Raw genomic sequence first — 15955 nt, forward strand, 5'->3', positions numbered from 1 at the left:
ACTCCATCATCTTATCATATGCCAAGCAGCAGCAAGTCAGCTCTACTGTTACTTGTCTATAGATGGTACTTTTAGTCTGTATAAAGTACTCAAAAAACCTACAACCTTAAGAAGAGCCACCTCCCTTACTCTTTCTGATGAACAGGACAGTCCAGTATTTAAAAAAAAAAAAAAAAAAAAGAACAAAACCAACAGCATGTACCACCATGTAATGTTATCCCACAGTGTGGAGACTGAATTAGCTGATAACCCTTGGAAGAGCCCAGAATCTGTTAGAATCTACAGGGTAGGAGCTCCTGCAGAAGGCTGGGGTTCAGTGTCAGCTCAGACAAGAATTGCAGTCTTCCTTCTGTCCTCGTGCACTTCCTCTGGCAGATGCCTCCTGCTGTCCTTCCCAGCTGGGACGCAGTAGGTCTCCCTTTTCTTCCTTCGCACCATCTTCCTAACTTATTCAGGTAATCTTGTCCTTCTCTTTTCCTCAGCTTCTTCACCTTCCTCCTTTTCTCCCACCAAGTCTCTGCTTTCTCCAGCCTAAACACAGAGCTAAGAACACCTACTGGAGTGCCTCTGCAGAAGGCTTGCTATACACTACAGAGCAAAGTGACTTGGTGTGGTAGAATACTGCTAGAGCCCATGCTCCACTCAGTACAGAATCACTCCTGCTCTGTGTCTGTTCTGGTGTGGGACAGGGTTGAACAGTTACTTGCAACGAACTTGCTGCTGCACCACTCACCACTGTAGCAGCAGGTTTGCAGGACCAGGCAGAATTCACCAAAGACTGGCAACCCTACTATGCTGTCACAGATTTCTTGACATCTCCTGGAAGGATCAGGGGTCATAAACAAGAACTGATGGCTCTTTCTTCTTGTAGAGAAAGCCCAAAGCCAAGCTCAGTCAAAACCACATTGCGAGATAAACTTTATTTACAAACATACAAACTTCAGAATTAGTGTGCTGAAAAGCAGCAGGGACCACAGGCCCCAAAGACAGATCATCTCGTGTTTTACAAGTATTATGAGGACAACTGTTACAAGTGATAAAAACACTTCTCTGCCCGTCTTTGAAGAGATCACACAGCTGAATATGAACTCCCTGTGGCAAGTTCTAGACAATCTTGTATCCTCCAGCACGAGACAAGCTGCTGGTTGCACTGAAGTTTTGCTGTGAAGTGTCTAGAGCTCTTGGCCCAGCACAGCACTGCTCTATTTTAACAGTCCTCAGCCAAGAGATTCAATGATCGTCAGGAATACAGACCAAGTGCCAAGGAAGCTGACACTATCTCCTCCAGACGGGAGGAGAAATATTTTACAAGGGAAATGGAAAAAGACAGGAATGAAAAAAAAAAAAAATTAGATCACATCATCACTCCAGTATGACACCCCAAAGCCAACATACTCCATATCGCTATGTTAAAATTATCTTCTTTTCTTTTGCTTTTCTACTTCTTCCCATTATCAACCCAAATGTGAATTCCTATCGTGGAGCCCTCGTATCCACTTTCCATTCAATCCTGAAACTGCCACGGTACAGTAGACTTGCACTAACCCCCCCCACTCCCATAACAGTTGATGTTTTCTGAACTGAATTCCCGCATTTAGAAGCTGTAACCACCTCTGGTTAAACAGCTCAGCTTACAACACGGGATTTAAGTCTGTTTTGTTTTGCCTCTTTTTCTGCAGGAGGCCAGGAAACTTGGATGTGATATGCCTCTAGTTCTTCTGGAGTGACATAGCCTGGAGCATTGCCCATCAGGTCCCGTCCCCTAAAGGATTTAGGAAAAGCAATGACATCTCTGATACTTGGAGCATCAACGATGAGAGAGATCAGCCTGTCAAGCCCTGGAAGCAGAAAACAAATTGGTGAACCACTTGAGTTATGGCCCTATACTACTTCCTCCAATTCAGAAAAAAATCAGAACGATGGAGTAGATAATATTACTGAGCTTGAAGAATAAAACTGAAGCAAGTAGAGGGAAAAAATTAGTCTCAACCAGCAGCACAGAAACAAACTTGCCTAAAGAGCAGAAATGCCTCGCAAAATAAAGGTTTTCAGTGTTACAGAAAGTTCTGCAACACACCAAGGACTGCAAGACAGAGACAGTGCTTTTGCAAAACCAGGGCAGCTAAGTGGCCTGAACAGTGTCAGGGCTCTGCTTCACTGGTCAAACAAAGCTCTTGATCAACCAGTTCTGAAGAATTACAACTATGAGAAATTCAAAAATAACAAGAGACCCTGGGTGACTGAACAGAGGGAAATCACACTGGAAGACCACAGGTTAAAATGCTACCTTTGTTTTTTGTAGGGGTTTTTTGTTTGGTTTGGTGGGGTGGTTTGTTTGGGGTTTTTTTGGTTTTTGTTTGTTGGTTTTGGGGTTTTTTTCTTTTTTTAAAACCACAAACTTGGAAGGTTCTAGGAAAAATATCTGACATTATCTGAATTAGTGAGCAAAACAGATAAGGAAGAAGGGAAGTGAGACTGAAGCAGAGGGCGAGGTTGGTTGTGGCTGTGACCTAGGGCATTAAACGAAGTACCATGCTGTCCCAGGCCTCTGGGCATGCAGTACAGGGATCCTGTTCTGGCTGTGCAGGAATGAGAATAAAGATGACCTAATCTTAATGAATACATTGTTTGTAGAACAGTGTATAAGGATCATCCTTAGAGCCACCAACATGTGATTTGGTCCTTGCACAAGAACTAAATCACACTAGGACACCGAGGAGGAAGACCGAAACATTCTGCACTTGGTGACAAAACCTCTGTTTCTTTCTACAAAGCAGCTACAGAGGTGGAAGGGCTGCGTAAGCCCACACAGTGTTACAATGTTGATGGTGCCAAAGAGCAATAGCAGAACAGCCCTCTCTGTCAGGAGGAGACAAGGCTTTTGCTAACAAGCATGGGGCTTGTTCCTGGGTTCTAATATGCCAAAAAAAAAAAAAACAAAACCAAAAAAGTCACAAGACACTGACATCCTGGAGAGGCACAGAGCACTCACCTAAAGCGATTCCTCCATGAGGTGGAGCTCCAAACTCCAAAGCCTCAAGCAGATGAGAAAGCAACTCTGAATCCTCCTGCAAAATTACATAAGTGTCACTGGACAAACAATGCTCTTCCTACTAGCAACATAAGATGAAGGTATGATGAAGTCATCTGTCACTCAGGGCAAGGAGTTACATTTCTTTATCTGAGAAGCACACGAGTGTTTCTTTCAGAATTTGAAATGCATATTTAAATTAATTAGTCCTTTAAATCTCCAAGAGAATGTTAGAGACATCTGTAGGTGTTACCTTCAGCACTTTCTCCAGCACAAAACGCTGCTGTTCTGCACTATGAATTCTGATGGAGCCACCTCCAACTTCACTGCCATTCAGCACAAGGTCATAGTGCTGGCTACGGACCTGCAGAAAAAAAAAAAAATTAACAAGCATCTTAGCAAGGCTGGGGCACAGCTGCATTTAACACAAACCTGCACACAGACAGCAAGGACACTGGAAATGAAGACATGACATACTACAACACTTGCAGTTCAGGTACCAGTCCTATTTGCAGCATGGACTGCTGCTGACAGAGGTGGGACCAGTATAAATCCTTTTGCAAAGTTGATCAAAACCTGAAGCAACACAGGATGGGTCAGAATATAAGAGCCCTTCCCTTAAGCAACTGTTTCCTATAAGCCCCTTTTGTCAATGGCACACGTGGATATTTGCCATTCAAGAGTAATCTGGAAGCCACCTCTTCCAGATACATACAGTCAGTTCCATGAAAAAACATCCCTTTTCACAGTAAAAACTGTGCTGTGTAAAAAGAAGATGCTACTCGCCCAGTTTTCCAGGACACACAACTGTAAAAGTGAGAGCATGGCAGGCATGAAGTTAGTTACCTTTGTGGGATCAGAATAGAGGAGGCTGGTATCTGAAGGATGAGGAGCAGTGAAAGGGTGATGAGCAGATTCCAGTTCAGTGGGATTCTCTTCCTTGGGGAGGAAAAGTGGAAAATCCACCACCCACAGAAAGTGAAAAGTCGTAGGATCACGGAGCACCAGCCCAGCTGCCTCAAGGAGGTCAGCACTCTCCAGCCGTAGGCTTCCTAATGCAGAGCACTGCAAAAGAGAAGGGAGAGAATGAGAAAGGGCAATTTTACTAACGGGGAAGTTGCTCAAACACCAACCAAGGAAAGTGTTTCACCAAGGTAGTGTCAGAGACAGCATCAGTTATAATTGTTGCCTTAAACACTTTTGCCTTGAAAAAAATCGCCCCTTCCTGCGAAGGCAGCAGCAGCTCCAGGGTTTGACAAAGAAAGGCAAGTAAGGAGCTGGAAAGCTTATTTTCTTCCAAACATTCCATTCTCTCAGAACTCTCCTAGACTAACCTCCAGCTCTACACAAACACGGATTACCTGTGTGGAAGCACAGGTAAGATCTGCACTTTGCAGACAAAGAAATGAAGGCACAGAAAGAAAATATGACAAAGTTTTGGCTATCATGACACCTTGTCATAAACCAACGCTTGGAAGGCAACATCTGCTGGCAAGAACACAGAGAAGGGTAGGGACAGAATCTCCCATCACTGCTGCTAATAAGTAGCTGTGCATCACTCTAGTCATCTGCTTATGGAAGACAAAATTACCTAGTTGACCTTGTTTTCCAATCTCTGTTTGATGCTTAAAAAAATTAAGGTGATAGGAAAGAAGGCACTGATTTGTTTCTGTTTTATATTCCAGCCTTTGTTTCAGTTACAAGTTCTTCCCAGAATTTGACTGGAGGAAATAAAAGCAATAGGTACATTTCATGCATTATTTGCTGTTGCTATAGCTTCAGCTCCAGAGAAACATAGAATTAATGATGACCTATTTTAATAATAAGAAGAATTAGACTAAGGGCCGATAACATCAAACCCACCATCAGCAACATTCAGCCCACACAGCCACTCAAGAAATGCTTCCTACCACTTGCTTGTGTTCACCAGCTGCCAGCAGTACCACATCGTCCACCTGCATGTTCAGCACTTGGATAAGCTCTGACTGCTGCTTCTCGCCAAGAAACTTTGTAAGCAGAGACTTCAAGCTTCCATCAGGTCTGCAGATAATTTCCATGATTTCCTAAAGAAAGATAAGAGTATGTTCAGTCCAGTGCTGCCCTCTCTTGTCTGAAGCATCACATGCTCAGGCACTAACTCTCAGCTATTAAAAACTGCTCTTCTACCTTCCTCTGCCTGCAAGTGCCTTTATACGTGCTTTGTCATTCACTGGTTCCAATGCCTCAGCAGTGTTTTTGTCTCACCTGGTTAAACTGCGATTTTGCAGACTCCTTTAATGACTCCAAATCTTTATTTTTAAGATATCTCTGGGGAAAGAGCAAGAGAAGACACATTAAACATCAGCAAAATATATGGAAAGCCTGACCAGGCTTCAAATCTACTGACTGAGCTGTTTCTAAACTTCTGAAGTTCTTTTGTTTCCAGTATAAGTTCTTATGAGGGCTGTGGAACAGGACACTAGGCTGCAGCTGGGCGTCTTCTCCACGGGCTCCTTTCAGGAAGAGGCCCCTCTAGATTGTACGTCTAGCTGCAGTTTTTCTCCCTGCTCACAGATCAGATGTAGCTGGTCAGCAGTTAGATTCTGCCAAGTAACTGCCTCCAGCATGCAGGAACAGGGTTTAACATGACACTGTTGATGAGGAACGCATAGCTCAATTTGGAGAAACAGAGGGAAACCAACTGGGCTGACTCTCACATGCACAGAAATGCAGTAAATGAGGACCTGTGTCAAGATTTTTATTTTTTTCAGCTACTCTAATGTTTAGAGGCTCAAGATTCCACTTTTGTTTTGCTCTAACACACACCTTAGCGCCCTCTCGTGGGAAGCTAGTAACTTACATTTTGTGCCAAAAATTAAAGTAATCCCAAGAGAAACCATGGTCAGAAAGTCCTGTTCCCTAAATAAAACTCCATGTTTAGTGGATTTTTTTCCATACTGCCCAAGCTGCAAAGATGACCACAGCCAGAATTAAATCTCCTTCCCTGCCAAAATACATTACTGTGTGAATCTTCTACATCTGTTGTCAGCCTTGGATTTGGTCTGTGACATTCTCATTATGAGACATGAGTTATGCCCACAAATGCAGCAAAAGCAAACATGAGAAGGGCTTGAAACCACCTGATCTTTCTCTCACTAGTCCAGAACAGAGCTGTGCCATACCTGGCTCTATTTCAATCTCTTGCCATAGGGCATGATTTATTATTGAGAGGCACATCAGAAGCCATCCTTGACAAAAGCAAGCTGATGCCCGAGAGGCTTCCCTATCCTCAAGGGGCCTCGCAGCTCTGTTTTCTTCTGCCCCTTCCTGAGGACAATGTATTCTTTCCGTTGCCTGATCATCTCCATCCCCCTCTTCTAACACTACTCAGACCAACCTGACGTCAATCACAACCAATCCCAAGTTCCCTGAAGGGCACTACTCCCCCAGTAATAGCAAGGAACATTTCCACACTAGTAACAAAGGAATTCAAATTGGCATTTTATTTATTTCACATAAACTATAAGCAGTATGCAAAAGCATCACTTACCACTCCCTGAGGGATACAAATGGCTTTGACAGTGCCGTGTGGGCATCTGAGTGCATTCTGCACAAACTGAATGTCTGATCTTCGTAAAAAGTCACTGATATCCACTATCTGAAAAAGGAGAGAGCACAGGAAAAAGGAGCAGTGATAGGAACATGAAGCAAAAATCCTGCACCTGTGTCTTAACACCTTCAACACCATTCCCTGGGACATTATTTCTTTGTTCAGTGAAATTAAATGGTTCACAAAGAACCAAACAGGGCCAAGCTGGATTAACCATTAGGAAGCTGAACACCACAGAAACAGAAATGCAAGACAGCCAGGAAAACCCAAAGTTGGGTTTGAGCCAGGAAAACCCAAGATTAAGATGATGCTACCCTACCACAATGGAGAGGGCTGAATACCAAAAAAAGAAACTCCCAAAATTAATTCCTAGGGAAATATAAGATGCTTTCTTGCTTTTTAGCACTGTTTCTCTTAATATATTTGTCAATATTCTTACCTCATACTTTTGTACTCTTGTTTCATATACAGAGTATGCAAACAACTGCAGTCTGTTATCTTTAAAATATCTTCAGGCCCTTAGAAGGCTGGAGAAGCCTATCTCATGAAGCATGCTCACCAGGAGTATGCTTTGGAGTGCAGTAGACAAAAGCACTTAGTATCTGTGGATACGTTATGGGCTTCTGTTTCTATGACAGTCAAGATGCATTGCTTCCTAACACTACATTTTCTTTAAGATAACATTTTCTTAAAACATACATTTTCCCACAGCCAAATAATCAAACCCTCTCTTCCAAGAGACGATTACCTGTACCAAGCAGCAATGATGGGATAGACATCTAGGGTAAATGACAGCATTAAGAACCCCAGCCAATCACATATACATGATCCAAACAAACATTATTAAAACACTAACAGAAAGAAGCAGCTGGAATTTTCCAATGGGCAAACCCTCACCTTCATCCCAAAACGAGTGTCTGGTTTATCAGTTCCATAGTCAGCCAGTGCCTCCTCATATGTCATGGAAGGGAAAGGAGTCGTAATGCAGCCTCTTTCTTCAGGCCAGGAATATTGCAGGAGGCCCTCTATCAATCTCCGGATCCCAGCTTGATCTACAAATGACATCTCTATATCTATCTTAAAATAGAAACCAAGAGCAGGATTCCACATTAGCTACAGGTTTTTGCCTTTGCACAGCTACTTGTAGAAGCTCTTGACTATAAAGCCAGCATAAAAAGAAACAACATACCACATTAAATCATGGCATAACTGCATTAGACTGAGGATGTGCTTATGATCCCCCTACAGCCTGATGACTTGGGACACTTATCTCCTCAGAGAACTGAATGAGGTAATGATGACAAGGACAGAAGGAGAAGCCTTGAATGAACCAGGCTAACTCTGACTGGGATCTCAAGGCTGAGGAATGGGATGCCCAACACAGCAGGACAGGAGACTGCGTCATCAAGCACAATTACTGCTGCAACACAATTCCCACATCTACTGCACGTGGGACTGTGCGGTCTTCCAAGGACAACGATGTCCCAGTGACGTCTCTGTGCCTGTCCCATACTAACTTCAAAGGGCTGTGCCTGTGAAACATGCGGCAAACAACACTGTACCCCCCAAGCAGCACAAGAGCTAGCAGAAACTAACCCTTCAGAAGGGAAAACAGCTACAAGCTGTTTGGGGTGAGGAGGAGGGTAAAAGGCAATGTGAGCTGGTTACCTGAGTGAATTCAGGCTGCCTGTCAGGCCGTGAACCTTCATCCCGGTAGCAGCGAGCAACCTGAAAATACCTGCAATAGGACTTTTACTCAGATAACAATTTAAAGTACGCTAAATTAAACTGTGGCTACAGAACTGACCATAAAAAAAGAGCTCTGTTCCCTTTGCAGCAAGTGATCATAGCCCTGGTTGTTCCCATCCCCTCAAAAGCATGGAACTGAGCGGAAGCAACTGTATCAGCAGCTGTATCCATCTCCAACCATACCTCCAGAGGCGTGTGAAGGCTACCAGGTGAGCTGTGCCCCAACAGGGGTGTATACAACCCCTTTTCCCACCTTCCACTCCAAACTTGGACTCCACTAACGGCCATGCAAAACTCATTCACGGTCAAGACCCGGCCTGCAGTTCACTACATGAACAACTGTCTCCCTCTCTTTCAATTTTATTTGGAGGAACAGGCCCAGTTAAAATCTTTGTACTCATGCACCCTGAGAAAATGCTTTCTTTGTCTCAGTCCTGCTTAGCTGCCCAGCCTCATCTCAGTCAGTTCTATACGTTACTCTCGGAGAGGTTTTTACCATACACTAGATTTTCCACCCTTCAGGTAGACTGTGCTTCAGGTCACGTTTCTATTTAAAACAACAGTGAAGATTTCAACCTTCAAACAGGATATATGTCCTCTTACTGGGAGGCATTATTGCTGGAGGGGAGGGCAAAGGGCCTAGCCTAGCTGAAAAGTCCTAAGTATTTGAGGATGCCTCTTTGGGGCAGTACCTAAAACTTCACCGATCAAAGCAAGCAAACTCTGGACAGGACGTGCAGTGAACAGGAGTCCAAGAAACTCTTACCTGTCCAGGCCTCCAACCATGAGGAGCTGCTTGAACTGCTGAGGACTCTGAGGCAGAGAGTAGAACTTGCCCGCTTCCCTTGAGGGCACAAGGAATTCTTTCGCTCCCTAGCATCAGAAAGAAAAGCTTACACAGCTCAACAGATAAGCAGCCTCAATTCCTGACTGAGAGCATAGACTAGAAGGACAAGAGGAAAAGACCTATTTTGCCCATTATGAAAGCCCACTTGTGAGGAAATGACTGTTTGTAGATTACACTTAAAAAAACACAGTTAAGCAACTTGGTCCAAAATATCCCAACAGAGGATTCTCCACCTTCTTCTCCAAGACTAATACATAACAATACACCATCCAAGACAGGGGTTTAAGTGCAAGAACCCCGTGTGTTAGCTGCATCAACAACTCCTGGGCTACAGCTGTGAGTATTTTTGAAATGAAAGAAAGGAATATAAACTCAGAAATGAAAATAACTTGAGTAGTGCCACTGCAGTAACCTACTAGTTAAGAGATAAATGCTGGGGAAACAGTGCTTAGCAGAAGTTTTTTGGTTTTACAATCTGACTGTCCCAGGACAGGACTTGCACATGCTCTACAAAACAGAAGCTTTATTCATTTGAAGATTCAAAATTAAGACACAAGATATCACCTCTTCCCTTTCACTCCCTCTACTTTTAAAAGGATCCATGTATCATATCAGAAATTTGCACGAGCTGTTGCTTAGTGAGAGAACAGCAAGGAAGGCCAAGTGGCAACTGAGAATAATTCAACCATGACCTGCCTATGCAATCGCAGGGGGCTAAAATGCATTACCAACAGAATACATACCCCTGGGGTTCTTTTAAAGAGCGTTGGAGTTTCTACATCCACAAACCCTGAGAACAAACACATGCTTCAGACACAGAATACGCTGAGAGCAGGGAGAACTAGTATGACACAAAGTAAGCTAGAGTAGGGTTAGTCAGCAAAATAGGTAATCCAGCACACCATGTGGACTCTCCAAGATCTACAGACTTTGCTGCTTCTAAGAATAACTTGTGTAATGACAGATTTAAAGGCTCTGAGCTACCCTGATGTCCTGCCAGAACTGTTGATGACAGAGGACTCCATACAGTCTGAAAAACTGTTAATTCTCTATCCATTCTGAACTAGGCTTTACTGTTCCAAAAAGGACTTCCTGATTTTAAGATAAGCAAAAGCCCTATAAGACATCCATCTCTTTGACATGCCTCAAGTTGGGTGACCTAAAGAGTGAAACTACCTGCAAAAGGCCTTTTCTCACTGGATGTAGCTCATTTGAAACAACTATTTTGTAGCATGTTAAGTGATTTCAATATACGTTGTTCTTCAGGCCTGCCAACTTCCCTCTAAAGACCCCACTGGCAAGCAGACATGTCCTTACTAAGCAGGACCAGTTTGGAGTAGCAAGCTGATTGGCAATCTCTCACAGCAACAGGAAACAGAAGGGAGGGCTAAAATGTTGTTTGCCACACACTGTTCTTCAAGCACTTTTCTTACCATGGAGGTTACACAGATATTCCCGCATCCTCATCACTATCTGTGATCTCAGCCGCAGGTTATACTGCAACTGGACGCTACGCAAGTCCAAGTAGCGATACTGCATCCGTAAGGCCTCCGATTTCTGGAGATAAGAGATAATTAGGATTAAGAGACAAAATTTAAACTGTATATCTAATGAAGTTGCTCCTAAAGCCACAGGACAGAAGGAGGAAGCTAAAAAAGGATGCTGCTCTATTGCTACAACCCACCCATTACCCACAACCTACACAGACAAACATCAGCCACTGAGAGCATTTCCAAACTTAATTAGTTTTAAAAAAAAAAAAAAAACCACCAGACAGACATTGACTGTGACAAGAGCTGCCTCAATAAAGCTCAGGATTTCAGCCCTCCTTATTCTCAGTAGCCTGCAACAGACTGTAGCAATCGCCCTTGCGATTTTTAAGCAGAGAAGTGATATCATATATAAATCTAAAGGACCAATTAAATGGTGATACATCCTTATTAGAGACAGGAAAACTAAAGTAGCACAAATTATTGGAATTGTCCAGGACCCGTCACACAGAAGGAATAGGACTCAGTGCTCCCAATTTCAACACCTATGTGTCAGTCACAGTTTCAATGGCACAGAGAATATCTTCCATTAACAGTGATGTGACTCCTACACCATGGAGCCTGCACTAAAACTAACCTCTTATAAGACTGTGTACTTACAGAGAAAGAAAATCCTCTGTCTGACTAGCTACTTGTCCAGATAAGACTAAGCACCCTTGCCTTAAAACACAGCAGTGCATTGGCAGGTTCTGTTTCACACTCTCAAAAAAGCTAGCATAGCCTGATTTCTTTCACTCTTCCCTTTACCATCTGTTCTTACAGTGATATTTGAAAACCCTGCACACTGTAATCATTCAAGCCTTGTTTTCTGCTTAACTCTAATTAGAAATACATCCTCATAGCTAACAAGCAGCACCCCTATTTTAAATACCATCTTTCCCCCAAAGCAGAGCTGGGACAACCAGACAAAGCTCTCAGATGTTTTGCCATCACCCTGGGCAGATTCCCAATTTATTGAAAAGCCACCATTTTGGTAAAAAAGGAAAAAACATGGACACCTTCATAAAATCCTTGATTTCAAAAGGTAGCTTCTTGCAGGAGTTTAGGATCTCTGCAGTCTCCGCCTTCACTTCAATATCCCCCGTTGGCATTCTCTGGAGCAAGAAAGCAAGAAAAAAGTTAGATTCAAAACTTATGGAAAACAAATTGGACAAAGGCACAGATGGCTGGGGAAAAAAAGAAACCCATGTGATTATCCCCCCTGCCTTCTCACACAGTGTAACTCAGCTAACTTCTCTCAAGGACAGATTTCTCCTAGGTTTCCCTTCTGTTCAGAAAAACACAAGTCACCTCACCAAAGATGGCATGTTCTTTCCCAGTAGCATACTGATCCCTTCAAGAAGTAGAATTACTTTTCCTTTGCCTTCTCCTTGAACGACACGCTGAGCACAGAGAAACAGTCAGACACAGACCTTTCTAGGGCACATGCATTTGGACAAAATATTAGTTCCAGTAGCATCAATGAAACCACACAGTATACATTTTAGTGTGCATTAGCAGCATCACCATCAGTCCTTAATACAAGTCAAAAAAGGCAACTTGTGAGGAACTTCTCAGAACTTCCAGTTCTGAACACCAGTTCTCAGAAATAGTCTTTTTCTTAGATCCCAAGGGAGAACAGACAGCTTCCCCCACTTAGCACTGTGCCACATCAAAGTTCATTTGATCCTACAGAACTCTTCCTATTTATCAGGGGAAAAGTATATACAACCTTCCAACAAAGTGATAAATGATTAAAAGAAATAAAAGCATTGCTTGAAACCTGAATTCTTTATAGACACCTATAAACGGTCAGAGCAAAAAAGTTATGCTCATAAATCCAGGTTCCCTTTTTAGGCCTGCCAGTGATGGGATACATACATTCCTGACAGATTAATCTACAGCTGATTACAATGAGAGTTGATTAACATATAAGGTTAAAAAATTATTCAATGTCTGCTTCCTGTACAATGAGAAGAGCAAAATCTATTCTGAATGAGAAATAGGTCATTGCATGCTGTTGTGATGACAACACTTATTTTCAAGAAAGAGAAATTCCCAACCACACTTTGAAAGCCTGAAAAAGCTACCCGTCTTCCTTTCAAAGGGAATACAATTCAATTCATGGGTGTCTGTAGTGTGCTTTGAGGTTCTCCTAAGTTATGTGTCATAGCAGTTATTTCACCTCACATTATCCAAGGATAGGCTGTCACGCACCCAGAACCCACAGCAAGGCTAGGACACAAACCCCACCATAATCCTACTACCCAATGCTCTTTTCCACAAGGAATAAAACCCCTGAGACACCCCAACATCCTCACCGGATTCTCCTGCCCTGGGGGCCGAGCAGACACGATTCCAGTCACTCGCACAACAGACTCCACTGGGGCATTGGACAAGAGCGTCTTCACATGGGAATGTGCCTGCAAGATGACAACAATGTCTCACAGGAATTCAAAGAATAGTACAAATCCACCATGCTCAAGGGCCTTATTTCTTAACGGCCCATTTTGAATCTGGGATCACTCCCCATAAGCCAGAGGAAACAGCATTAATGTTTCTGTTGCAGTGTCAGATCAGGGCTCTCAGAACGCTTAAATCTACTTGTGAGTCTGACTTGTGAGTCCCAGTACTTCATTCTGCTCTCCATGTCTGCTGGACCCAAGCTACCAAAGGAAAAATAAAAATATTAGACACTCATATTTTGGTAGCACTTACCTCATCCTGTGGAATGAGAATCTGGGTCAGTCCCTGGAAATCCCTCAAAACCAGAAATAGGCCTTGTCTGATCCATGAAAAACACAAAAGGAAAAAGTTTTTTCAATAATTCAGTAGTCTTCTGCTTTTTAAGCCAAAGTACATGGCAACTAGCTACTTTCTGTACCTTGTGACTAATCTCAAAGCACTTTCAAGTAATGCATGTACAGAACTTTTCACATATCTGAATCTAATCTGAACAATTTGTTTCATATTTTGCCCAGCCACAGACAAACAATGTGCAAATAACCAGAAGAGGCAGGATTCTGACTCGAACATTAATTCATGTAGGGCAAGGATTCTGAACATGTGCGATTTCCTGCTGGGAAACATCGTTCAAACACATTTAGATGAGCAATAAAACTAAAGTTCACATGGCTACAAAAAAAAAATTCCAACCAAGAAGGAGAACACTGGTCCCATAAAAAGTTTCACACGAACAATCCACACTCCTAAACCCAGAATCATAAATCTTGATCTCTTCAGCTGCAGTAGAGACAGCTACCATTGTATTTGATCCACCAAGAAGCTGTCGAATGGAACATGCTCTGGCTGTCCTTAAAAGCAAGAGCACAATGAACTCATTGCTATAATCCTAACTCTGTTTCCTGGAACCCCACCCATGACTGTTCAAAGATGAGATGCTCTGGACCTCCGAAAAAAAAAAAAAAAAAAAAAATCCATGCAGACTATCACTGCAGAACAATGCTGGATAAAAACCAGCCCTGCTGGTAAACGCAAAATGCAACTTTCGATACAAATTAATGTCATCAAAGCCACAGGACCTATCTCCATTTTACAAGTACATACCCAGATCAGAACATTTTGGAGCATTGTTCATGCTGTATGCAGACATGATTTTCACCCCGCATTTAAAAAATTTACAACTCCATTAGGAGTGATTATATCACACCACCTATAGCAAAGCTTCCATACTTAAAAATTGCATCATTAGCTGCTGTAGTTGAAAAGACAAACAACATTGCTTGCCTAAAATTAAAGGACACTATATAAAAGACTGATTTGGTCACAGCTGTTAGAATTGCTATAAATATGCTATTATTTTTTTTTCTCTCCTATACAACAAGGGTAATAACATTTAACCACTTTACAGTACTGCAGTGAGGATCAATTAACATCTGTATGAAACTCTGAAGTTTTACATACTGATCTGGCACAGTTCTCGACTGTTCTACTCACTTCAGAAGTGACCACTGCAGGATACGAAAAAAATAACCTGAAGCATAAAAAAAAGTGTTTGAATCCAGGCCTAGAGAACACATTGGATCTGGCAAATAAGCATCTTAATTTTCACCTTGGTTTGCATCTACCTTTGGTACTGAATCCATCCATACAGTGTGACCTCTTGTCCCACATGAGCAGAACGCAGCTCTCCACAAGTGTTGGTCCGAGTGACAAAGCTATTGAGGTCTTGAGTAAAAACAAAAAAATTCTCTTGTGGCTTTTGCAGTCAAGCAAGACAAAGCAGTTACAGAGCTCCCCGAACACCAACATAATTTAGACAAATACGAAGAAATTACTCCATATATCCCCAATACAACTGCTGCAATACACTAGGACATAAATCTGACAGGAAATTATTCTAAACAAGTTTTTTTTAGGAGCTGTGTCTCAGTCAAACTTTCATACAGAAATACAAACACAGTCTTGCTGCAAGCTGTTGCCCTGCAAATTTCAGGGACAAGAGAAGGGAAAGCTACAGATCAGTCAGTCCCACAGCACGCTGACAATTCCACATCTGAATCTGGAAGACACAGCAAAAAGGGAGCTTGACAAGCCAAGACTGAAACATACTAGCACCCACCAAGTGGGTGTACATCGAAGTTTCCTGCCTGCAACTATTGGTAAAAGGCCTGAACCATGACTACAGGCAGCTTTCCACAGACCCCAGGGTGCCTGGCATCACGACTTTGTTATAGAACCAAGCACACTGGTTACAGAGCACGCCAGAATTTCAGCTTGCAAGGAGAAATCTGAAGGATGTTACTACCTAGACGTATATAGATGTGTATAAATATATGAACTAGCCTCCCTTGCTACCTTCATCACAGCCTGAAGGCTATAAAGAATAAAAGTAGAGGGCAAGAAGGTTTGTTTTCGTGTCAGGCATCCAGCTACCCCGTTTTTTTACGGATTGTGTGCTACAGAAAAAAAAAGAGGGGGAAAAAAAGCAAAGTAAAAGCTCAGAAAAAAATAAATTTAGACAAATTGGTTTTGATATACTTTGAATGATAATTGACTATGAGATGCCAAAAGTCAAATAAAAACATGGAGAAGACATTTAAAAAAAAAAAAAAATCCAGGGAAGACAATTTATCGTGAGTGTGCCTTTAGTCTCCTCTGCAGACTACCCTGACCTGGGTCCCAGGGAGGAAAAACAGCAACCAAAACCCAAAAGAGGCGGCGGCAGAGATGAGACAAGCGCTTCTTTC

General features: G+C 42.5%; 2 protein-coding genes across 2 annotated transcripts in view; one reads left to right on the plus strand and one right to left on the minus strand.

The window, feature by feature from the left end:
- Positions 1–595: 595 nt before the first annotated feature.
- On the minus strand, positions 596–15342 carry DARS2 (aspartyl-tRNA synthetase 2, mitochondrial). The gene is made up of 17 exons (XM_035900746.1): positions 15328–15342; positions 14834–14964; positions 13464–13530; positions 13067–13168; positions 11765–11860; positions 10650–10773; positions 9960–10006; positions 9136–9242; positions 8289–8358; positions 7518–7697; positions 6561–6668; positions 5276–5338; positions 4942–5094; positions 3878–4096; positions 3285–3395; positions 2993–3068; positions 596–1838 (listed from the first exon to the last, which is right to left on the minus strand). Exons 1-17 carry the CDS (start codon positions 15340–15342, stop codon positions 1627–1629), a joined length of 1881 nt encoding a protein of 626 aa, XP_035756639.1. The 3' UTR covers positions 596–1626.
- Positions 15343–15769: 427 nt separating this feature from the next.
- The window catches only part of CENPL (centromere protein L), a 4832-nt gene continuing 4646 nt past the window's right edge, over positions 15770–15955 (plus strand). Inside the window, exon 1 of the mRNA XM_009645348.2 lies at positions 15770–15778. Within this exon, the coding sequence (XP_009643643.1) occupies positions 15770–15778 (9 nt within the window). The remainder of the gene's footprint in view (positions 15779–15955) is intronic.

The sequence above is a fragment of the Egretta garzetta genome, unplaced genomic scaffold (genome assembly GCF_000687185.1).
Source record: "Egretta garzetta isolate BGI_Z169 unplaced genomic scaffold, ASM68718v1 scaffold598, whole genome shotgun sequence".
In the NCBI taxonomy this organism is placed as follows: Eukaryota; Metazoa; Chordata; class Aves; order Pelecaniformes; family Ardeidae; genus Egretta; species Egretta garzetta.